The 24729-nt window shown below is 42.4% G+C and overlaps 2 protein-coding genes across 4 annotated transcripts in view; one reads left to right on the plus strand and one right to left on the minus strand.

The window, feature by feature from the left end:
• Positions 1-1931: 1931 nt before the first annotated feature.
• Positions 1932-8407, minus strand: RSRP1 (arginine and serine rich protein 1). 3 transcript variants are annotated; one of them, XM_016187929.2, is made up of 5 exons: positions 8267-8407; positions 7477-8056; positions 5169-5314; positions 3643-3726; positions 1932-2344 (listed from the first exon to the last, which is right to left on the minus strand). In XM_016187929.2, exons 2-5 carry the CDS (start codon positions 7994-7996, stop codon positions 2225-2227), a joined length of 870 nt encoding a protein of 289 aa, XP_016043415.1. In that variant the 5' UTR covers positions 7997-8056; positions 8267-8407; the 3' UTR covers positions 1932-2224. The 3 variants fall into 3 exon arrangements, 2 of the variants coding, with proteins under 2 accessions (XP_016043415.1, XP_007522635.1); XM_007522573.3 differs by having other exon boundaries at positions 8246-8386; XR_009553714.1 differs by lacking the exon at positions 8267-8407 and having other exon boundaries at positions 2314-2344; positions 4741-5314; positions 7477-8006.
• The window catches only part of TMEM50A (transmembrane protein 50A), a 42273-nt gene continuing 25877 nt past the window's right edge, over positions 8334-24729 (plus strand). Inside the window, exon 1 of the mRNA XM_060205564.1 lies at positions 8334-8469. The gene's annotated coding sequence lies outside the window, so the exon portion shown is untranslated. The remainder of the gene's footprint in view (positions 8470-24729) is intronic.

Here is a 24729-nt window from a genome sequence, read left to right on the forward strand (position 1 = left end):
TATTTCCTTTAGATACTTGTGTTGTAATTCCATTAAGGATTCTCCAGTCTTTCAAAGGAGCTATACAGTTTGCATTTCCACCAGCAGCATACAGTCCCTTTTTTCAATTATTCCCTTTTTCTTGTTGCTCATTTTATTGTTGTAGCTTTGTTATTGTTGTCATTGTTGGATAGGGCAGAGAAATGGAGACAGGAAGGGAAGACGGGAGAGAAAGATAAGACACCTGCAGACCTGCTTCACCGCCTGTGAAGCGACTCCTCTGCAGGTGGGGAGCCGGAGACTCAAACTGGGATCCTTGCGCCTATCCTTGCACTTTGTGCCAGGTGTGCTTAACTACCACCCAACTCCCAACAGTCCCTTTTATCCACCTCACCTGTCATTTGCTGTTTTACTTATATTGGCTATTCCCTTGCGCCTATCCTTGCACTTTGTGCCAGGTGTGCTTAACTACCACCCAACTCCCAACAGTCCCTTTTATCCACCTCACCTGTCATTTGCTGTTTTACTTATATTGGCTATTCTCATAGGTGTTAAGTGGAATTTCAGTGTAGTTTTGTTTCTCTAATCTCTAAATGGTGGAGCATTTCATGGCTGAAAGCCATGTGTATCTCTTTAGAAAATTTTATCCAGAGTCTAGGTGGTGATGCACCTAGTTAAGCACACACATTAGTGTACAGGGATGCAGGTTCAAGCCCCTAGTCCCCACCAGCAGGGGGAAAGTTTCACAAGTGAAACAGGGCTGCAAGTGTCTATATCTTTCCCTATCTCCTCCCCTCAATTTCTCTAATAGTTTTTTTTTAAAAAAAAATGTACCCAGTTCCTTGGCCCATTTTTAAAGTGGGCTTTCTTCCTATTTTCTGTCAATTAAGTGGTTGCCTGTTATCCTTGTTTAGTTTTCAATGAGTAGAAGCTATCAAGGTTGTAGTAGTCCCATTAATCTTTTCAAGTCATAATCTTTAAAATTATATGATGTAGGCTGTGAACAGGTTAGCCTTTTTATTAAAGGCACTAGTATACCATTGGTCACAGGGTTCAAAATCCAGCACCATCTTATGCTATTAATTGAACAGTGAGTGTTGTTCTGATCCTCTTTCCTGCCTCATTCTCACAGAAGAAAAAAAAACAGCAGTCCAGGAGGTGGCAGTGGGTAAAAGTGCTTATCTTATATGCATGAGGTGCCCAGCATCATATGCTAGAATGATGCTCTAGTTATCTCATATTAATCTTTAAAAAATTAATAAATCTCCATATAGAGTTCAATATGTATTGATTAGTTTACTTTTCCAGAGAAAAAGTGACAGAGGACCAGAGAAAGACACCAAAGCTCCTTTAAGTAGGATGGGGCCAAATTCAAACCTCAGTTGTGTATGAAAAAAAATCAAGCACATGATCAATCTAGCCTAAATGAATTATCTTGCAGACCTGCTGAGTAGTTCCTTTCCAGCTACAACTAGAGTCAAAACTTTTGAGTTGATGAAACTGGTATTTAAATGCCTCAAACACATCTTGTAGCTCTTCCTTCTACTTCAATCGCCATGGTTGAGTTTCTAACACTGAAGTTCATAAAATAACATTTCTAGAGCTGGTGAAATAGGTCTTAGATAGTAAGCTGCCTTGTTATATGTGCAACTCCCACTGAAGTTTCAATGCCTGTCTCTAGCAACCCCTCCCGCAAAGTGCCGTTATTCCATAAATTATAGGTCGAAATTTCTCAAGCTTTAATGAGCACCCACATCAACTGAGAATACTACTAAGAGGTCCAGGGTAGGGGCAATGACTTGATAATTACCATTTCTCACAAACCCCAGGGTGATCACTGAATCTCATACAGCTAGCCTTAGTTAAGTTTCCAGCAAGCAGTATGTCCTTATACTTCATTACATAAAAACCCGTTATGTAATTGTATACGTACGTCATAAAATGATACTAAATAAAAATTAAAAATTTTTTAATGAATATGTACAACACAAACTCAATTAGTACCTTACAAATTTCACTTCTGCAAATATACAAAACATTTACAAATATGTAAGACTCCCACCTGTATGTAATCTCTGGTCCATTTGTGCTATATCATATCTGTAAAATAAACCTAAATGTTAATTTTAGTAGTATTTACATATTTTGTGATGTTTCTAACCCCAGCAATTACAAAAAATGAGATACATAATAATGCTATAAAAAACATGGAATAAAGTGCATTTCAGGCAAGCTTAAATCCTCTTTAGACAGGTACCCACAGCCCATATGGACTTTTCTTCTCATCAATTTTTGGAGATCTTGAAGAGGTCTCATCAGCAGTAACTTTAGCTGATTTCTGAAGCATTGGTTTTGCTATAGAATTCTGCAAAAGAACAGATTATTTTGTCAAGTTTTCAAAAAATTATAGGCATATATAATTGCTTTTCACAATATAAATTCCAGGTCAAAACTTAAGATTGATCAGGGAAAATAAGATATATGATGGTTCTATCATGGTAGTGGGGCATTAAAATATAGATAGTTGAGACTTCCCTTAGCCCTTTTTAAAAATTTTATATTTTGTTTATTTTCCCTTTTGTTGCCCTTGTTGTAGTTATTATTGTTGTTACTGATGTCATCATTATTAGATAGGACAGAGAAATGGAGAGAGGAGAGGAAGACAGACACCTGCAGACCTGTTTCATCACCTGTGAAGCAACTCCCCAGCAGGTGGGCAGTAGCACAGCCAGTTAAGCACAAGGCACAAAGCACAAGGACGGGGTAAGAGGATCCCAGTCCCAGCTCCCCACCTGTGGGGGGAGGGGGGGTCCGCAAGGGCGTTTCACAAGCCATGAAGCAGGTCTGCAGATGTCTGTCTTTCTCATCTCTGTCACCCCTCCTCTCTTGATTTCTCTGTCCTACCCCACAACAACAGTAAATGACAACAACAATTAATAACAAGGGCAACAAAATAGGACAAATGGCCTCCAGGAGCAGTGGACTCATAGTGCAGGCACTGAGCACTAGCAATAATCCTGGAAGCAAAAAAGAGGAACAGCAGCTATAGGGGCTGGGTGGTGGTACATGCAATGCACAAGGACTTGGGTTCAAGCCTCCAACCCCTACCTGCAGGGGGAACGCTTCATTTAATGGTAAAGCAATGCTGCAAATATCTCTCTCCCTATCAATCGCTTCCCTCTATTTGTCTCTATGGAATAAAACATTTTTATATATATTTATTTTCCCTTTTGTTGCCTTTGTTGTTGTAGTTATTATTGATGTCATCGTCGTTGTTAGATAGGACCGAGAGAAATGGAGAGAGGAGGGGAAGACAGAGGGGGAAGAATAGACACCTGCAGACCTGCTTCACCGCCTGTGAAGTGACTCCCCTGCAGGTGGGGAGCCGTGGGCTCGAACTGGAATCCTTACGCCAGTCCTTGTGCTTAGCACCATGTGCGTTGTTTAACCCGCTGTGCTACCATCCAACTCCCAATAAATAGAACATTTTTAAGAAACAGTCATTAAAGTTAAGTAGACAGATATTCAATCAGTTACTTGTAAAAATGGCACCAAAAAATACAAGATTGGGTCTTTTCATAAAGTGGCTCAGTAGACTCAAATGATCACCCTGAAGACAAAAGCCTTCCACAATAAAGTTCAATTTGAGTGGTCAATGCGTACCTTAGAGCTAAAAGCTATGCTTTTTTGCTGGGAAGCCTTTTCACTGGAGTTTTTAGTACCATCTTCAGTTAGCTTTTCTGACAGCTAGACAGGTAAGAAAAAAAGCATTATTTCAGAAGCATGTACTTGGTTCAAAGTACAGTACAAAACCTTGTCCCAATTGTACATAAATTTAGTAGTCAAAGACAAATTAAGCTAGATCTCACACACCTAAATAGTATTCTCTTGAATATTCTATCATAAATAAACTAGACATTATTTACCCCCAAAGCAGTATCTTATCCCTCTGATAGAAATTCAACTGACTTCAAAACTAAGGTCATATTTTAGAAGTTTTTACAAATAGGCATTTACCACTAAATTTGGTACCTATAAACTTGTAAAAGCAACTCAATAGTTTTCTTTTTAAATTTTTTATTTTATTTATTTATTTATTTATTGGATAGACAGAGCCAGAAATTGAGAAGAGGGAAGTAGAGAGGGACAGAGACACCTGCAGTACTGCTTCACCACTCGTGAAGCTTTCCCCCCTACAAGTGGGGATCAGGGTCTTGAACCCATCCTTGAGCATTGTAACACATGCACCACCACCCGGCCCCCTCAATAGTTTTCTAATACTTAAATCCACGCATAGATATGAAAAACAAACTCACCTAAGTAACATATCCTTCCCGTGTTAATAGATTCTATTGATTTTTAATTATTTTAAGTTTTCAGTGCTGTAAGTTTTAGACTTTATATTTCATATAATTAAATGAAAAGCACAGTGAAAATTGGCTGTGCATAGCCTGCACAGTTCTGGTAATTATAATAAACTTATCTGCAAGTGTAACAGGCTTCCTCTTCTGTAATCTCTCAAAACATCTGGAATATATTGCATATATTATGAAAGGAGGAAACACCTACACCACTGATGCCTTGCCATTATAGGGTGTACTCTTATTTTAAAAATTGTCTTTGGCATCTTATGTAAATAATATCTATCTCAAATTCTAACATGCACATGGAACTAACCAAACAAGACACTAAATTTTCAATGTGTGAACATAAACTTCACATTAGTTAAACCTCTGATACTTTTGCCCATGTATCAATTACCAACAGATTTTCTTCACCAAAGTCTGGAGACCACATTCATGATTTCTATAAAACAGAAATAAAGCAGATAAAGTGGACTGTATGTTGAGTATAAAATTTGTGGGAACATAATGTTGCAAATTAAAGTTATAGATTATCTGTAAAGATTAATTAGAAAGATTTGCTAACTGCAAAAGAAAAAAAATGGACCACTGTATCAGATACATATGTGAGATTAGCATCTATTGTCAATTGAAAATAAAGTCCATTAATTTCCCATACTCATAAGGGAAACACTGGTTGTGTCAGACCTGACTTATTTTAACATATCCAGTTATGTTTTTCATAGTAGCTAAGGATAAATCCACTTTTTAAAAATTGGCTTATCACATCTTTATTGACTTGAAGCAGCTTTCTGAATATTTTGGATAAAGTATTTGAATATTTACCTCAAACTTTGCACCACTTGGTATAGGGGCTCCAAGGTTTGTTTTGGATACAGAAACACTTCGGAGACTAGCTGGCAAATCAAAGTTCGTTGTTCCTAAAGCTTTCGCAGCATTGGCTTTTGCTATTTCTAAGAGCTCCATTCGATCTAGAAAAGAAATATAAAACATTCATTAATTCTGTAGTACTTCCAAGAGTAATCAGAGCACACAAATCTTGAGTTTTATTTTGAAAATTGTAAGATGTTTAAACATTTTACTTTCATATATGTAATTTACTTGTAGAAAACTATTTTCTATCGTGGCTTTTGTTAGGAAAAATAAGCATGCCTAAATAATCACATTAGTTCCCACATCCATCCAAAAAGATCTGTGTACACGTATGTTCTTGGCAGCACAATTTGTAATGACCAAAACCTGGAAGCAACCCAGGTGTCCAACAAAAGATGAGTGGCTGAGCAAGTTGTGGTATATATACACAATGGAATACTACTCAGCTGTAAAAAGTGGTGAGTTCACCACTTTCAGCCGTTCTCTGTTCCAGACTCTTGGAAACAGAGTTGGCAGTCAGCTGAGGTAAAGAACAAACACCTCATCACAGACCCCTGGCAAGCGTCAACTCGGCTTTGACCTAGCACGTATAGCTACCGAACAGGCCATGGCCGGTGCGCCGCTATGTTCCATCGCTGGGGAGCCAGAGACGACCCGAACTGCCCCTGTGGCTACAGACTATGACCCACATAGTCAACGACTGCCACCTCTCCAGATTCAAAGGAGGTCTCGAAACTTTACATCAGGCTCAACCTGACGCTGTTGACTGGCTACAGCTACGGAAGAAGGGCAAACGCTAGAAGAAGAAGCCGATCTTGGATGGACCTTGAAAAATTCATGTTAAGTGAAGTAAGTCAGAAAGAGAAGGATGAATATGGGATGATCTCACTCTCAGACAGAAGTTGAAAAACAAGATCAGAAAAAAAAAAAAAAAAAGTAGAACCTGAAATGGAATTGGCATATTGCACCAAAGTAAAAGACTCTGGGGTGGGGGTGGGTGAGTGGGGGGAATACAGGTCCAAGAAGGATGACAGAGGACCTAATGGGGGTTATACTGTTATATGGAAAACTGGGGAATGTTATGCATGTACAAACTATTGTATTTACTGTTGAATGTAAAACATTAATTCCCCAATAAAGAAATTAAAAAAAAAAAAGGTAATCACATAAGTTGTTTTCCTTACCAAAAACCTGAATTCCATATTGTCTTGTCTAGTCTTCAAATATGTATTTTAAATAAAGTTTTTTACAATAAGCTTTTTTCTACTGCGTGACGGCCACAACTGATGAACAGTTCCTGATATTACTAAGTCTACTGCTAAAACTTCATAATTTTTTTTTTTTTACCTAACCTTTTTTCTGCTCCATGCTTCTATCCAGAATGTCTTAAGTTTGTTTTAAAATATGGGCAAATTGTTTTCACTAGAACAGCATTAACTAAAAGGCATGGTTCAACACTCCTCTCATTTGATTGCTAACTTTTAGGTTAAGTAATAAGCAAAGGAAGCCATCATCTAATACAGACTCCGCTTGGGGCAGCCAGTTACTAGGAAAGCTTCCTCCAACTTTACATTTGACTTTTAGGGTGGGAGTAGAAAGCATAATGATTATGCAGAGACTCATGCCTGAGGCTCCAAAGTCAGAGGTTCAATTCACAACACAAGCCAGAGCTGAGCAGGGCTCTGGTTAAAAAATAAATAAAATTTGACCTTTAATCCTAAGGAAAAAGAACAGTATCCATGTAAAACCTGCGATATAGCTTTAACTCACCCCCAAGAAATGATCCAAGATTTCAACCGTCACACGCTGTTGCCTCACAAGCAAAAAAGTGTAAAAGATTAAAGGTCTGCGGGATCCAGTCGGACCCCACCACCCCTAGAACACGAGCTTATCCCTCACTGAGAAGGTCTGCCGGGCGGCCCTGGAGATGGAGCCATGGATGTAACCCGGCCTCAAGCATCAGGTCCCCGGCTGCCATACCCGCCCCGCACCTCCCAGAGATGCTCTGGTTGTCTCTTCCATTAATAAATGAAACTACCAACGGGATCGCACAGGTTTTCTTGACAGTGAACTCGTCCACTCTGTGGCCCTCGTAACTGATGAAGAGTTTCACTGCTATACCACTAAGTCCACTACTCAAGCTTCATGAACTGCTTCTACCTCAATACTTGCACCGTCTAACGCGCGTGCCCAAGGCCCAGGTGCCGCAAATCCATAAATCCCCAGGCTCCCTTCGCGCCTCTTTGCACCGACGTCTCACCTTTCTCGGTTAAGCGGAAGGGGGTCCGGCTCCGTGACCTCGTCCTGGACCTTCCCCTCCAGTGTCGGGGCTCCTCGGGGTACACCGAACGACCGAAGCCGTAGTAGCGCCGCCCGCGTGTGGCGGCAGGCTGCCTGCGGCTCCACGAGCGCCCCCTGCTGCGGGACCTGCTGCGGGAGCCGCCCCGCCGAGCGCGCTGCCAGCGGCGGGAGGAGCTGTGGCGCCGGGGCCGGAAGCGGCGGCTGCGGGAGCGCGAGCGGCTGCGCGAGAAAGAGCGGGAGTAGCGCCGGTACCTCCGCTGGTGGTGCCTGCGGGACCGGGCCCGGGCCCGGGCCCTGCCCCCGCTCCGACTCCGCGACGACGACCGGCTCGAGACGCTCGAGCGGGACCGGAAGCTTCGTGAAAGGCTGCGGCTGCCGGACGCCGAGGAGCGGCGGCTAGACCGCCCCGAGCGGGGCGTCGAGGGGGTCTGCTTGGGCTGCGGGGAGCCCGGCCACATGTCGTTCACGTAGTTGGACATCTCGGCGGCGGAATTCGGCGTCCTCACCCCGGAGAGCGACCTCCGCTCCAAACTCGGCGCCTAAAAACAAAGGGGAGGGGCGTGAGGTGCCGGAAGCAGCCTGGCGCGAGCGAGGGAGGGCCGGCAAGGCGGTCTCCCCAATGCCCGCTGGGGCGCCACGAAAAGCCGCTCGCCTTCCCGCGGGCTTCAACACTCCCCGCCACCGCCTCGGAGGTACCTGCCGAGCGCCCCCGTCACCAGGAAACTTACCACCGACCGCTAAAACCTCACCCCAGGCAGAGAGGAAGACTCAACGAACGCCTCCCTTCAAAATGGTGAAAATGGCTCGTTGTACGTAGTGCCGACCTCAGCAAACAAGCAGCAGCTATCGCTTCCTCCGGCGCCCGGATGTGAACTGACGTAGAAGACCACAGTGCCTTCGACTAAATACGCTGCGGGCGTCCGTCCAGAGCATGCGCAAAGGCGTTGGCGCGGTAGGCGTGGCTCCCTCTACACAACCGCCTCCGTGTGTTCTCCCTCCCTCGCCTCGCCCCTCCCTCTCCTTGCCCCCCCTCTCCCTGTTCCTAGAGCTACAGAGTACGCATGCGTGGTTGGTGGGGCTGGTTGGAGCGTGGGCGGCCCCGCGAGACCTGGCGCCGGGCTCCGGGCTGCTAGCCTCTGGGAAGCTGCAGACTCTGGTGTGCCTCGGAGCCCTCCCCCTCACTTCCTGCGGGCGTGGGACCGCGCCCATCCGCGGAGTCGTAGCGTCTCCGTAAACGCAGTCTTAGCTTAACTTTTTGAATACTTTACTTTAAATCAAAAAGACACACAAAGGGTGGTCCGGGAGACGCGCAGTGCATAATAGCATTGGACTCTCAAGCTGAGGTCCTGCCTTCAGTGCTGGGCAGCACATGTATCTATCTTCTTCTAGCGTTTGCCCTTCTTCCGTAGCCAGTCAACAGTGTCAGGTTGAGCCTGATGTAAAGTTTCGAGACCTCCTTTGAATCTGGAGAGGTGGCAGTCGTTGACTATGTGGGTCATAGTCTGTCTGGAGCCGCAGGGGCAGTTTGGGTCGTCTCTGGCTCCCCAGGGATGGAACATAGCGGCGCACCGGCCATGGCCTGTTCGATAGCGATTGAGGAGGGCCCAATCATAATGTGCTAGGTCAAAGCCGGGTTGACGCTTGCAGGGGTCTGTGATGAGGTGTTTGTTCTTTACCTCAGCTGACTGCCAACTCTGTTTCCAAGAGTCTGGAACAGAGAAGTTCAGTGTAGGCATAGGGGACCAGATTGGGTGACGAGACGTCAAGCGTTGGACAGGTTGGGCGAAGATATCCACGTATATTGGCAGGTCCGGTCGAGCGTAGACAATGGGAAATGAACTTAGATGATGCCGCATCCCGACGAATATCTGGCGGGGCGATGTTGCTAAGAACTGGCAGCCATGGAACCGGGGTGGAACGGATGGTTCCAGAAATTATCCTCATGGAGGAATATAATTTGGAATCGACCAAGTGGACATGGGGGCTACGGAACCATACTGGGGCACAGTATTCTGCAGTGGAATAGCATAATGCCAGAGAGGATGATCGTAGTGTGGAAGCGCTCGCGCCCCATGAGGAGCTGGCCAGTCTTGCAATGATGTGATTCCTCGCGCCCACCTTTGCTGCAGTTTTTATGAGATGTTCGTGAAATGACAGAGTGCGATCGAGAGCAATGCCAAGATAGACTGGCTGGGCTTCATGCCGGATATCCATGCTTGGATATCGCCAAGCTGCACATTAAGCTCAAGCGAGGCCGAGGCATGGTGTAGATGGAAAACAGATGATACCGTTTTTGCAGTGCTAGGGATTAGTCGCCATTTTTTACAGTAATCAGATATCAGAGACATGTCTTTCGTGAGTGTTTCCTCGAGGATGTCGAACTTGGATGCCTGAGTCACACAGCAGATGTCATCGGCGTAGATGAACTTCCTTGAAGAAGTTTCTGGAAGGTCATTGATGTAAATATTAAATAGCGTAGGAGCCAGAACAGAGCCCTGGGGGAGGCCACTTGAGACAAGTCTCCATCTGCTAGACTTGTCACCCAGATGCACCCGGAATCTTCTGTTTTGGAGAAGAAATGATACAGTGTTGGCCACCCATGGAGGCAGGCATCTTGAGATCTTGGCTAGGAGACCACGGTGCCAGACCATGTCATAGGCTGCTGTGAGATCAACAAAGACAGCACCCGTCTTTAAATTCTTCTGGAATCCATTTTCAGTGTAAGTTGAGAGGGCCAGGACTTGTTTGCAGGTAGATCTTCCTGGGCGGAAACCAGCTTGGGCGGGTGATAGGAGTTTCTCTGTAAGAGGAGAAATTCGTGACAGAAGCAGCCTCTCAAGGAGTTTGTAACACACGGAGAGGAGAGAAATTGGTCTATAGCTGGCGGCCAGTGTTGGGTCTTTCTTTGGTTTCAAAACCGCTATTATCTTTGCAAGACGATTTGCTATTATTTTTGCACTGATGATTCTAATAAAGGTTGTCTAATAAAGGTTGTCATGGGGACAATAATAATACTTCAGTTGATGTGTATTTTTTGCAGGTATATCTCTTGACCAATTGTATACCTTTTTCTCTTCTAAAGATTATTGGGGGGTGACAACAATGCTGATACTGTTAGAAGAGATTAGGCGATATATCTTAGTTTCTTTTGTTAGTTAAGTAGATCGAGTGATTGAGGGATGTGAGGGAGAGGGTAGGAGAGGAGGGTGTCTAGCCTAAGGAATAAATATTTAATTAGAAAATTTATGGTGCCTTCTATAGGCCATTCTACTAGATTGCTGAGTTTATTATGTCTAAGTATAATCATAGAGGAATATTAGGCACTTTTACTTTGAGGTATATAGTTACCCCTGCCCCCTTTTTCTTTTAAGGATTTATTTTATTTTATTTTATTTTTGCCTCCAGGGTTATCACTGGGGCTCAGTGCCTGCACTACGCATCCACTGCTCCTGGAGGCTTTTTTCTTTTTTTCCTTTTTGTTGTCCTTGTTGTTTATCGTTGTTGTTGTTATTGCTGTTGTTGTTGTTGGATAGAACAAAGAGAAATGGAAAGAGGAGGGGAAGACAGAGAGGTGGAGAGAAAGGTAGACATTTGCAGACTTGCTTCACAGCTTGTGAAACGACTCCCCTGCAGGTGGGGAGTCGAGGGCTCCAACCAGGGTCCTTATGCTGGGCCTTGAGCTTTGCACCATGTGCGCTTAACCCACTACACTACCACCTGCCCCCCAATATTTATTTTATAAAGCAGATACAGGGAGAAATAGGGGGAAAGACACCTATAACATTGCTTTATAGCTCATGAAGCTTTGCCCGGAAGGTAGGGACCAGGAGGATCTTGCAAAGAGGTCCTTGTGCATGGTGACATGTAACTGAGTACATTACAACCTGGCCCCAGTGTTTTAGTTTTGTGTCTCTCGCTACCTCATTAATTAATTAATTAATTTTTAAGGGTTTTTTTTTTTTTAGTTTTTCTATTCTACTTTTTTAGCAGGAAACTGCACAGAGACTGCTTTGTTAAGATCATATGCTTCATGGACTTTTAATTTGAATTTAATATTTAAGTCTTAACTATTTTTCTTTTTGAAAACAGTTTGGTGCTTTTGAAGAATTAAGTTCTGTGAACTTGGCAGAGCTGTGATAAGTTATCTGTTTAGAACAAACAAGGGTGGAAGGCACACATCACTAGACTGCAAGACACACAGACATTGTGTGACAGTGTTTAAATGCCCTTCCAGAAAGCCAATTCTACTTGTCTGTGCATTGATTAAAAGTGTGTTCCAGAATTTTATCTATTTTTAATGCCTCTTGTACGTACTTAATATTGCTTAGCTATCTCCCAGGGCATATTTTTTCTTCATTTTTATTTTAGAGAAAAGAGAGAAGGCAGGAGAGAGTGATTAGAGGGAGAAAAAATAAAGAAAAACAAGAAGTCAGCTAAGAGCACTGAAGAGAGGGCTTGTACACACTACACTTCACCTTTTTATGGGGACTCCCTGGTGCTGCATAAAGTATTCTTTTTTAAAAAAAAATTTATATTTATTTACTTTCGCTTTTGTTGCCCTTGTTTTTTATTGTTGTAGTTATTATTATTGTTGTTATTGATGTCGTCATTGTTAGACAGGACAGAAAGACATGGAGAGGAGGGGAGGAGAAAGACATCTGCAGACCTGCTTCACTGCCAGGGAAGGGACTCCCCTGCAGGTGGAGAAGGGGGGGGGGGCTCAAACCTAGATCCTGCTGCCGGCCCTTGTGCTTTGTGCCACGTGCGCTTAACCCACTGCGCTGCTGCCCGACTCCCACATAAGGTATATTTTTATATTTATTTATTTTCCGGTTTTGTTGCCCTTGTTTTTCATTGTTACTGTAGTTATTGTTGTTGTTGTTGATGTCGTGGTTGTTAGGACAGAGAGAAATGGAGAGAGGAAGGGAAGACAGAGAGGGGGAGAGAAAAATAGACACCTGCAGATCTGCTTCACCGCCTGTGAAGTGACTCCCCTGCAGGTGGGGAGCCGGGGGCTCGAACCCGGATCCTTATGCTGGTCCTTGCCGCTTTGCACCACAGTGCGCTTAACCCGCTGCGCTACCGCCCTACTCCCGCATAAGGTATTCTTATGTTCTGGGTCTCAACCACAGAACCTCAAACAGGGTAAGAATTGTACTCTGTAAGCTAACTTTTCATCCCAGAACTGTATTTTTCTTTTCTGTTATTCTTCTATACTTTACTTTGTTTTTCAAGTAGAATAGGAATAAAAATAGGCAATTTTCTTACACATTTTTTTTTTATCTAGAGCATTGCTCAGCTCTTGTTTATAATGATGTGAGGGATTAAGCCTATGCTCTTGGGACTTCAGGCTAGAAAGTCTTTTCACATAACAATCATGCTATCCCCCTGGTTGCACATTTCTTAATAGATAAATGATGACAACAGACTCCATTGGTTGAGAAAAGTACAAACACAGGCACTGAATATTGTTGCATGTATTTTTTTAGTTTTTAATTTTTTTAATCTTTATTTATTGGATAGAGACAGCTAGAAATCGAGAGGAAAAGGGAAGATAGGGAGAGAGACAAAAAGACACCTACAACACTGCTTCACAACTCACAAAGCTTTTCCCCTGCAGGTGGGTTCTGGGGGCTTGAACCCAGGTCCTTGTGCTTGTAACGTGTACTTAACCAGGTGTGCACCACCCAGCCCCTGTACTTGGTTATTACGGAAAATCTGTTTGACTAAAGTGCTAATTTCATTCAAAATTCTGGGGAAATAGAAGTTCTTTTAATTTCTATAATACTTAAAACATAACCAATGAATACATTACAAAGGTGTAACTTCAATGTAGTTATGCATGCAAAATTTCATATTGAATTTTTTTCGGGGATTTCTAAATTATGTTTGTTATTTGAATTTTAATGTGGTTTTAGGATTATGGTCTTTGAACATAAACTTTGTCAGTGTTCTCCTGCTCAGTTGCACTCATCACAAAGACTTTCCTCTGGGAAAATGTGATTCCTTATTTTTCACATCACCACTTTTATTTCAACTATTTATAATACAGTCATATAGATAAACACTCAGCAAATTCCCCAATTCTGGAGCTATATCCATGAATTAATTTGTAATCTATACTTTACAAGGTTTTGCAAGCATTACTAATTTCAGAACTTTCTCACTTCCTAAAAAAAGAGCCCTCTACCCACTGGCAATCATACCTCACGACACTCACCCCAGTCTCTTGCAACTACTAATCTACTTTCTGCCTCTATAGATTTGCCTATTGTGGTTGTTGTTACTGTTGTTGCCATCAGACTTATTACTGGGGCTCAACAACTGTATCATTCCTAATAACTCACTGGGGTATAGGCTCAAGACTTCTTGTTTGAAAGTTCAGAGCTTTATCCATTGAACTTGATCATCCTGCTTTATTTATTTTCAAGATTTAAAAAAAAAATCTTTTATTTATTATTGGATAGAGACAAAGAGAAATTGAGAGGGGGAGAGGGGGGGAAAGAGACAGAGACACCTGAAGAGACAGAGAGACACCTGCAGCCCTGCTTTGCCACTCATAAAGCTTTCCTCCTGCAGTTGGGGGCCAGCAACTTGAACCTGGGTCCTTGTGTACTAACTATAATGTGTGCGCTAAACCAGGTGCACCACCACCTGGCCCCATTTCAATATCTTTTTTAAAAAACTTGAAGAGAAAAAGAGCTGGAGGGCTGGAGAGATAGCATAATGGTTATGCAAAAAAGTTTTCAAGACTGGGGTCATCAAATCAGAACTAGATCGTCAAATCAGAATTAAGCATATGTGTTTAGCAAAAGAGAGGAAGAGAAAGAGAGAGAAACAGAGAGAAAGAAACACAGGGAGAGAAACAGAGAAGGCAAGATACCACAGCACTTATTCTACCATCCATGGAGCGTCCCCTGGTGCTATAAGTCTCTGTTTGGTGTCCAGGGCCAAGCCCCTGGAAAGGCCCATGTCTTATTGGATGAGCTGTCTCCTGGCTCCCACCATGCTTTATTGTTCCCCTACTAATGTCTCTGAAAACATTCCTCATCTTGCATATTGTATATATTCTAAAGTTTTTCCTTCCCTCTACTGTGATTTTATACTGCTTTAGGTCTTAAAAGTACCATTTCATATTTATTCACTCAAAACAAATATCCATAGAACATTTTCTAGGTGCCTGGAAATGTGCTAATTATATATAGATATAGATTATTTGTTTATTTATGTCTTTCTTTCATAAGATCTGAACTCCTTACACACATTTTTTTCTTTTTGTCTCTGTACCCTGGCATCTAAAGAAAGAATAAAATTGAGCATTTTCTTCTAAGCTTCCCTCTCAGGTTGTCGTTGTTAAAGAGAGAGGAAGCAGAAAGATAAAGACCAGAGCACTGTTCAGCTCTGGTTTGTGATGAAGCCAGAGATGAAAGCTGTGGCTTCTAGGGCCTCAGCAATGCAAGATAGCACTCCTAACAGATTGAGTATTTCCTTAACCCTCTCAGGTTACTTTATTTTTTTTTAAAGGACATTTTTTTTTTAATTTTTATTTTATTTATTTATTCCCTTTTGTTGCCCTTATTGTTGTTGTCGGATAGGACAGAGAGAATTGGAGAGAGGAGGGGAAGACAGAGAGGAGGAGAGAAAGATAGACACCTGCAGACCTGCTTCACCGCCTGTGAAGCGACTCCCCTGCAGGTGGGGAGCCGGGGGCTCGAACCGGGATCCTTATGCCGGTCCTTGTGCTTTGCGCCACCTGCGCTTAACCCGCTGCGCTACAGCCCGACTCCCTATTTTAATTTTTTGTTAATGTTATTATCGGGAGTCCAGCTGTAGCACAGTAGGTTAAGCACACGTGGTGCAAAGCGCAGGAACCCGCGTAAGGATTGCGGTTCGTGCCCACGGCCCCCACCTGCAGGGGAATCGCTTCACAAGCGGTGAAGCAGGACTGCAGGTGTCTATCTTTCTCTCCCCCTCTGCCTGCCTTCCCCTCCTCTCTCCATTTCTCTCTGTCCGATCCAACAACAATAATAACTACAACAATAAAACAAGGGCAACAAAAGGTAATAAATATTTTTAAATGTTATTTATTTATTTATTTATTGGATAGAGACAGCGAGAAATAGAGAGGAAATGGGATGATAGAGAAGGAACGACAGAGCCAGGGACCTACTGCACTGAAGGATGTTTCAGTGCTATAATCTCTTTCACACTCTGCTGTCTCTCTTATTCCGCTTGAGAAAGATTTTTTTTTCTTTTGCCTCTAGAGTTACTGCTGGGGCTCGGTGCCTGGACTACGAATCCACTGCTCCTGGAGGCTATTTTTTCCCATTTTGTTGCCCTTGTTTTATATATATATATAATTTATTCCCTTTTGTAGCCCTTGTTATTTTTTATTGTTGTAGTTATGATTGACATCGTTGTTGTTGGATAGGACAGAGAGAAATGGAAAGAGGAGGGGAAGACAGAGAGGGGGAGAGAAAGATAGACACCTGCAGACCTGCTTCACCGCTTGTGAAGCGACTTCCCTGCAGGTAGGGAGCCAGGGCTCGAACCAGGGATCCTTATGCCGGTCCTTTCTGCTTTGCACCGCCTGCGCTTAACCCGCTGCGCTACCGCCCGACTCCCAATAGTTATTGTTGTCATAGCTGTTGTTGTTGCTGGATAAGGACAGAAAGAAATGGAGAGAGGAGAGAAAGACAGAGAGGAAGAGAGAAAGATAGACACCTGCAGACCCGCTTCACTGCTTGTGAAGCGACCTCCTAACAGGTGGGGAGCCAGGGGCTCCAACCGGTTGAGAAAGATCTTTAATAAGATTTCCTTATTGGGGGACAGGCGGTAGCGCAGTGAGTTAAGTGCACATGGCGCACGCAAAACGCAAGGACTGGGGTTCGAGCCCCCCTCCGCTCCCCACCTGCAGGGGGATTGCTTTACAGGTGGTGAAGCAGGTCTGCAGGTGTCTATCTTTCTCTCCCCCTCTTTGTCTTCCCCTCCTCTCTCCACTTCTCTCTGTCCTATCCAACAATGACAGCAATAACAACAATAATAATAACAACGACGATGATAAACAACAAGGGCAACCAAAGACGAAAAATAGCCTCCAGGAGCAGTGGATTCGTAGTGCAGGCACCAAGCCTCAGTGATAATCCTGGAGGCAAGAAAAAAAAAAAAAGATTCCCTTATTAAGACAATGACTAAATATCCAAAGATATACTTATTTAATAGTGTTCTATTTTGTAGAGACAGAGAGAGATCAAGAGGGAAGGGGGAGATAAAAAGGTAGAGATACCTGCAGCCCTGCTGGTAATCATTTGTGATACTTTGCCCATGCACGTGTGGACCAGGGGCTTGCACTGCAGGTCCTTGTGCAGTGTCATGTATGACTCAACCAGGTGCACCACCACCCAGGCCCTTAAGATATACTTAATTATTTGAGAGGAGATAAAGGACCAGCACACGTGGTCCAGGAGGTGGCGCAGTGGATAAAGCATCAGACTCTGAAGCATGAGGTCCTGAATTCAATCCCTGGCAGCACATATACCAGAGTAATGTCTGGTTCTTTCTCTCTCTCTCTCCTTCTATCTTCATGAATAAATAAATAAAATCTTTAAGAAAAAAAAAAAAGGACCAGCACACAACTTAGCTCTGGTTTGTGGTGATTCTGGGAGTTGAATTTGGGACCTCCAAAGCCTCAGACATGCAGGTCCTATACTCTAACCTATTGATCTATAGTCCCTCTGTTCAAAGAGATCTCTTGTTTGCTTTTGGAGGCAGGGCCTAGCATGCAAGCATGATTCCACAGCTCCAGGTCACTTTTTTTTTTTTTTTCCCCAGAGCACTGTTCAGCTCTGGCATATGGTAGTGTGGGGGATTGAACCTGGGACCTGGGAGCCTCAGGCATGAGTGTTGGTTTTGCATAACCATTATGTTATATCACTCCCACCCCAGGTCACTTATTCTTTCAGAAAGAGGAAGAGACCATAGCGCTAACATTTGCTCTAGTGCCATATGCCTCCAGTGTGGTACTGGGGTTTGGTTGTGAGCTATATGTATGGCAGGGAATGTACTTTATCTATTTCTCAGAGACTTTTAAAAAATATTTATTTATGTATGTATGTATTAGAGACAGAGAGAAATTTAGAGGGGAGGGGGAGACTGAGAGGATGAGAGAAAGAGACACCTGCAGCCCTGCTTCACCGCTCATGAAGTGGGGACCAGGGGCTCACACACTGTACTGTATGAATTTCACCAGGTACGCCACTGCCTGGCCTCGTTGCAGAGATTATTTTCTAGATTTTAGGTAATATTGCTGCTCAGGGGAGTCAGGACTAGAACCTAATTTATAACATATTACCAGGGAAATACTATGATGCCACAGGTCTGCAGTTTCAACATACAGGAAAATTAAATCATAGTGTGTGGGTGGGGGTAGGTAGCATTATGGTTATGCAAAAAGATTCTCATGCCTGAGTCTCCGAAGTCCCAGGTTCAATCCCCTGCACCACCATAAGCCAGAGCTGTGCAGTGCTCTGGTGTGTCTCTCTCTGCATTTCTCTCAAAAATAAAATAAATAAAATACTTAAAGAACTATACCTTTAATAAATAATCATAGTGTGTGAAAAGTTTATGAAACAACTTTAAACCCCTGACAGGTTACACAGGTTACTGTGTTAAATATGAATGTACATGGGCCCTGAGTCAGATTGATGTGGTAAACAGTTGATTGTATTCCTATATTTTCTTCAAGTTTGGGAGCTACTCTCTGCCCTAATCCAGTTCGCTAGTCCTATTCTCACTCTGACTATATCTTCCCTGACAGAGTTTTTCAGCCCACCTCCATGTTAACCATCAAGCTCAAGCAAAAATTACTAAAGTCATGGGCCCCATGGAACATACTTAAAATAGACTTCCTAGCTTCTTACCACGTTCTGCTTCCTGTTTATTAAACATTTTGTCCTGCTTCATATCTTTCATATATTTTTTTCTTTATTTCCTTTTGTTGCCTTTGTTCTTTTTTTTTTTTAAATCATTGTAGTTGTTGTTATTGATGTCGTCGTTGTTGGATAGGACAGAGAAATGGAGAAAGGAGAGGAAGACAGAGGGGGAGAGAAAGACAGACACCTGCAGACCTGCTTCACCACTTGTGAAGCGACTCCGCTGCAGGTGGGGAGCCGAGGTCTCGAACCGGGATCCTTACGTCGGTCCATAAGCTTTGCACCAAGTGTGCTTAACCCGCTGTGCTATCGCCCGACTCCCCTGCTTTATATCTTAACTGGCACCAAGTTGTAGATGCTACTGTGATTCTATCCTGATATCCCTGGGCAGACAATGTGTCCCAGAACCTCACCTCGTTGGAGCTCTACCGCACTAGGGAAAAACAGAAACAGGCTGGGGGTATGGATCATCCTGCTAATGCCTATGTCCAGCGGAGAAACAATTACAGAAGCCAAAACTCCCACCTTCTGCACCCCAAAAAGAATGTTGGTCCATACTCCCAAAGTGGGAGAAGTGTTAGGGGAAGATGACCAGAGGCCTCTGAAACCCAATTCCATCATGAAGACCCAGAAAGAGGAGAGAAAAAAAGGAAAGACATTTGGAAGTAGTAAATAGGTGTAGGAGTGACTTAGAAAGGAAGAGAAGGCAGGGCAATAGAAAAAAATGTGGAAAAGGATAAGCTAGATAGATAGATATATAGGTAGACAGACAGTTATAGAAATAATAGTCAACGCATATCCATCACCTGGGAGAGAGTAGGAACACAGAACTCTGGTGGAAGCAACAGTGTGGAACTGTATCCTTGCCCCCACCTGCAGTGTGTGAGGGGAAGCTTCCTAAGCAATGTAGTAATGCTGCAGGTGCCTCTGTATCTCTGTTTCCCGTTCTTTCTCAATCTGTCTCTAGCCAATAATAAAGTATCTTTAAGGTGACCTCCCATTTCCCTCCTCAGGTTTGTGTTTTGTTTTTTGTTGTTGCTTTTGTTTTTGTCATCAGGGTTATTACTGGGCCTTGGTGCCTACATTATGAATCCACTGCTCCCAGTGCCCACATTTTAATTTTTTTAATTTTAATAGATATAGAGAGAAATAGGGCAAGAAGGGGAGAAGAGAGAGAGGGAGAGGGAGAGGGAGAGGGAGAGGGAGAGGGAGAGGGAGAGGGAGAGGGAGAAGGACAGAGAGAGGGAGAGGGACCTGCTGCATTGCTCCATTACTTGCGAAGCTTCCCCCATGCAGGTGGAGAGCACGGGCTTGAACTCCTTCCTGCATGTTAACTTATGCACTTTACCAGTTGCCCTGCAGCTCAGCCTCGACATTTTATGCTTCTCGTTTTAGTACTTCTCTCTGAGGCTCCTCCTTTGACTACTATGGAACTAAATTCTACTTCTCTTTCTATAAGCACACTTTATTTTCTTTAGTTATTCCTCCTTTCACTTCCTAAACTGTAGGCCACTCCTAAATCTGTCTTAATCCTCTTCTTTTTCTTTATCATGTAGAATGTCTTGAAGAAAAGACATCTTTAGTCTCTTCTCCAAGATCTAGACCTAGTGCTTTTTGAAATTTTTGCTTGTACAAAGCTAGCTTCAACACCTATTTTACTCACCAAATCCACTCCTGTCTGTCATCTAGTGCAATATCTATCATCATGTTTTCTCTGCACTACTCAGCACCTTTTTCTGGGGGGTTGGGGTGGGGAAAGATGGGGGGGACAGGATAATGGTTATGCAAATGACCTTCTTGCCTGAGGCTCTGAGGTTCAGGTTCAATCCCCAGCACCACCATAAACCAGAGCTGAGCAGTACTCAGGTGAAAAACAAAAAAGTGACACCTTTTGTTTGCACATTTTAAAAAGCATCTTAGAATGTGTCCCAGCCTTATTAAATTCTATTTCTTTACTATTATTATTTTATTATTAATTAATTTATATCAGAGTACCACTCTGGTTTATGTTAGTGCTGAAGATTAAATTTAGAACCTTAGGGAGTTGGGCAGTAGTGCAGCGGGTTAAGCACAGGTGGCACAAAGGGCAAGAACCAGCATAAGGATCCCGGTTCAAGTCCCTGGCTCCCCACCTGGAGGGGAGTCACTTCACAGGTGGTGAAGCAGATCTGCAGGTGTCTTTCTCTCCCCCTCTGTCTTCCCCTCCTCTCTCCATTTCTCTCTGTCCTGTCCAAAAAGGACGACATCAATAACAACAACAATAATAACTACAACAATAAAAGAACAAGGGCAACAAAAGGGAATTAATTAATTAATTAAAAAATAAATAAATTTAGAAACTTAGACCCTCAGGCATGACAGTTTTTTGCATAACTACTATACTATTTCCCCATCCCTAATTCCTATTTCTACATATCTTAATAAATGTTGTTCAATTAATCTTAGGGGAGGCTAAGATTCTTTCACTCTCCTGTGTGAATTAGTTTTCAAGAGGATTCTCACAGTATATCAACTCAAATTGGGCACTCAAAAGCTCTTTCTTTATGACCTGATCTCAACTGACCTTACAGATGCAATTAATCTTTCTTTCTCTCTTGACATCTCTCTACAGTTCTACAATTCTACTTTTTCATAATACTGTTTCTCTCGGCAGACTAGGAGTATGGACCGACCAGTCAACGCCCATGTTCAGCGGGGAAGCAATTACAGAAGCCAGACCTTCTACCTTCTGCAACCCACAATGACCCTGGGTCCATGCTCCCAGAGGGATAGAGAATGGGAAAGCTATCAGGGGAGGGGGTGGGATATGGAGATTGGGCGGTGGGAATTGTGTGGAGTTGTACCCCTCCTACCCTATGGTTTTGTTAATTAATCCTTTCTTAAATAAAAAAATTTTTAAAAAAATACTGTTTCTCTCTCTCTTTCTCTCTCTCTCTCCAACTTTATGGTGGTGCACGGTACTGAACCTAGGGCTTTGGAGGCTCAGGGGTTCAAGCAGGAGAGTCTCTTTACTAATCATTATGCTATCTACCCCCAGCTCATAGTGTTTCCTTTTCTAGAAGCCCTTTCCTCATTTCTGTTGTGTTAATGTGTGCCAAAACAAATTATGTCAAAAAAAAATTAAAGAGTTTATTGTGCTGTTGGGCACAGTGGCTAGAGCTCTGGATTTACAAGCATTGAATATACCAGAGTGATGCTTTGGTTCTCTTTTTCACCTCTCTTGCTATAAATAAATATCTTTCTTTTTATTTTTTTTAAAAAGAGTTTATTGTGCATACAAAAGAATAGTAATTTGTAAGCTAAGAAACTTCAGATCAAAAGATGTAAGAAACTCAGAAGTGTATTTTTTAGGGTGACTTCTAATGTAAGAATGAGGAAATTGAACTTGTAAAATGATTGGTTATTGTAATTAGGATTTCCAGAAGGAAAGGGGATTGGTTAAAAGCTACTATCTTACATCATTTTAGGATAATTTTAGTTTTGTTTATGATTATCAGGCATTTACAAGAAATCACCAACTTTTAGTTTCATTTGCTTTCATGAAATGAATAATGAATTGTTGTGTTCACATGGTTTAACTTTTTTTTTGCCTACAGGGTTATCACTGGGACTTGTTGCCTGCACTAAGAATCCACTGCTCCTTGGAGGCTATATTATCCCCTTTTGTTGCCCTTGCTGTTTATCATTGTTGTTGTTTATCATTTATTATTGTTGTTGCTGTTGTCATTTCTGGACAGGGCAGAGAGAAATCAGGAGAGGAGGGGAAAACAGAGGGGGAGAGAAAGAGAGACACCTGCAGACCTGCTTCACCACTTGTGAAGAGGACCCCCCCACACACACAGGTGGGGAGCCAGGGGCTAGAACCGAGATCTCTGCCCTACTGCCCAGGCCCCAGTTTGACTTTTTCTTTATTTCTTTATTGGGGAATTAATGTTTTACATTCAACTGTAAATACAATAGTTTGTACATGCATAATATTCCCCAGTTTCCCATATAACAATACAACCCCCACTAGGCCCTCTGTTATCCTTCTTGGATCTGTACTCTCTCCGCCCACGCACCCCAGAGTCATTTACTTTGATGCACCATTTTTTAAAGCTGAGTAGTATTCCATTGTATATATATACCACAACTTGCTCAGCCACTCATCTGTTGTTGGACACCTGGGTTGCTTCCAGGTTTTGGCTATTATAAATTGTGCTGCTAAGAACATATGTGTACACAGATCTTTTTGGATGGGTATGTTGGGTTCCTTAGGATATATACCCAGGAGAGGAATTGCAGGATCATAGGGTAGGTCCATTTCTAGCATTTTGAGAGTTCTCCAGACAGTTCTCCACAGAGGTTGGACCAATTTACATTCCCACCAGCAGTGTAAGAGGGTTCCTTTGATCCCACACCCTCTCCAGTATTTGCTGCTGTTACCTTTTCTGATATATGGCATTCTCACAGGAGTGAAGTGGCATATCTCACTGTTGTCTTTATTTGCATTTCTCTGACAATCAGAAACTTGGAGCATTTTTTCTTGTGTTTCTCTTAGTGTTTGCATAGAGGAATGCCACTGACTTTTGAATGTTAATTTTGTAGCCTGACACCTTACTGTATTGCCTGATGATATCCAAAAGCTTCTTGCTGAATTCCTTAGGTTTTTCTATGTATATTATCATGTCATCTGCAAATAGGAAGAGTTTGACTTCTCTTCCAAACTGTATGCCTTTAATTCCTTGCTCCTGCCTGATTGCTATGGCAAGAACTTCCAACACTATGTTGAATAGTAATGGTGATAGTGGACATCCCTGTCTAGTACCTGATCTCAGAGGAAATGCTTCCAGTTTTTCACCATAGAGTATGATGTTGGCTGTAGGTTTGCTATATATAGACTCCACTATCTTCAGGGATTTTCCATCTATTCCCACTTTTTGTAGTGTTTTGATCATAAAAGGATGTTGTATTTTGTCAAAGGCTTTCTCTGCATCTATTGATATGACCATGTGGTTTTTGGTCTTGCTTTTGTTGATGTGGTGGATCACGTTGATTGATTTACATATATTAAACCAACGTTGCATGTGTGGGATAAACCCCACTTGGTCATGATGAACAATGATTTTAATAGACTGCTGTATCCAGTTGGCTAGAATTTTGTTCAATATTTTAGCATCACTGTTCATCAGAGATATTAGTCTGTAGTTTTCTTTTTTGGTTGTATCCCTGTCTGCTTTTGATATCAGGGTGATGTTGGCTTCATAGAAGCAGGAAGGGAGTATTCCAGTGTCTTCAATCTTCTGGAATACTTTTAAAAGTAGAGGTATTAATTATTCTTTGAAGGTTTTGTAGAATTCATTTGTAAAACCATCTGCTCCAGGAATTTTATTTTTGGGAATATTTTTGATAACTATTTCAATTTCATTAGCTGTGATGGGCCCATTCATGTTATCTACTTACTCTTACTTACTTTTGGAAGTTGGTAGGTATCTAGGAAATCATCCATTTCTTCCAGGTTCTCTAGCTTGGTGGTGTATAGTTGTTCATAGAAGCCTCGTATGATATGTTGAATTTCTGCGGTGTCTGTTGTGATATCTCCTCTTTCATTTAGTATCTGATTTATTTGGGTCTTCTCCCTTTATTATTTTGTGAGTCTGGCTAAGGGTTTGTTGATTTTGTTCACTCTTTCAAAGAATCAACATTTACTTTCATTGATTTTTTTGTATGGTTTTCATATTTTCAGTGTTATTCATTTCAGCCCTAACTTTAGTGATTTCTGTCCTTCTGCTTGCTTTAGGGTTCCTTTGTTCTTCTTTTCCTAGGTCTCTAAGATGTGCAATCAGGCTGTTTATTTGTGCTTTCTCCTGTTTTCTAATGTGTGTTTGTATGGCTATGAACTTCCCTCTCAGTACTGCCTTTGCTGTGTCCCAAATATTTTGATAGCTTGTGTCATTTTCACTGAACTCTCGAAACGTTTTGATTTCTTCCTTTATTTCCTCTTTGACCCAGTAGTTGTTAAGGAGTGTGCTGTTGAGCTTCCACATTTTGGGACTATTACCAATCTTCTGTTAATTGTTCAGTGTTAGTTTCATTCTACTGTGGTCTGAGAAGTTGCTTGGGATGATTTCAATGCTCTTGAATTTGCTGATGTTGTCTTTGTGGCCTAACATATGGTCTGTCCTTGAGAATGACCCATGTGAACTTGAGTAAAATGTGTATTCCAGTTTCTTGGGATGAATGACTGAAAATGTCCAATAGTTCTAGTTTATCTATCTCCTCATTTAGCTCTCTTCTGTCTT

The sequence above is a fragment of the Erinaceus europaeus genome, chromosome 13, assembly GCF_950295315.1.
Source record: "Erinaceus europaeus chromosome 13, mEriEur2.1, whole genome shotgun sequence".
Classification (NCBI taxonomy): domain Eukaryota; kingdom Metazoa; phylum Chordata; class Mammalia; order Eulipotyphla; family Erinaceidae; genus Erinaceus; species Erinaceus europaeus.

Coding starts and splice junctions, on each gene's coding strand:
- RSRP1 (XM_016187929.2), bottom strand. CDS start 7,996: ATGTCCAACTACGTGAACGACATGTGGCCGGGCTCCCCGCAGCCCAAG. Junction 5,315..7,476: donor CTTCCGCTTAACCGAGAAAG/GTGAGACGTCGG, acceptor TTTCTTTTCTAG/ATCGAATGGAGCTCTTAGAA. Junction 2,345..3,642: donor GCATAGCTTTTAGCTCTAAG/GTACGCATTGAC, acceptor GTTCTTTTGCAG/AATTCTATAGCAAAACCAAT.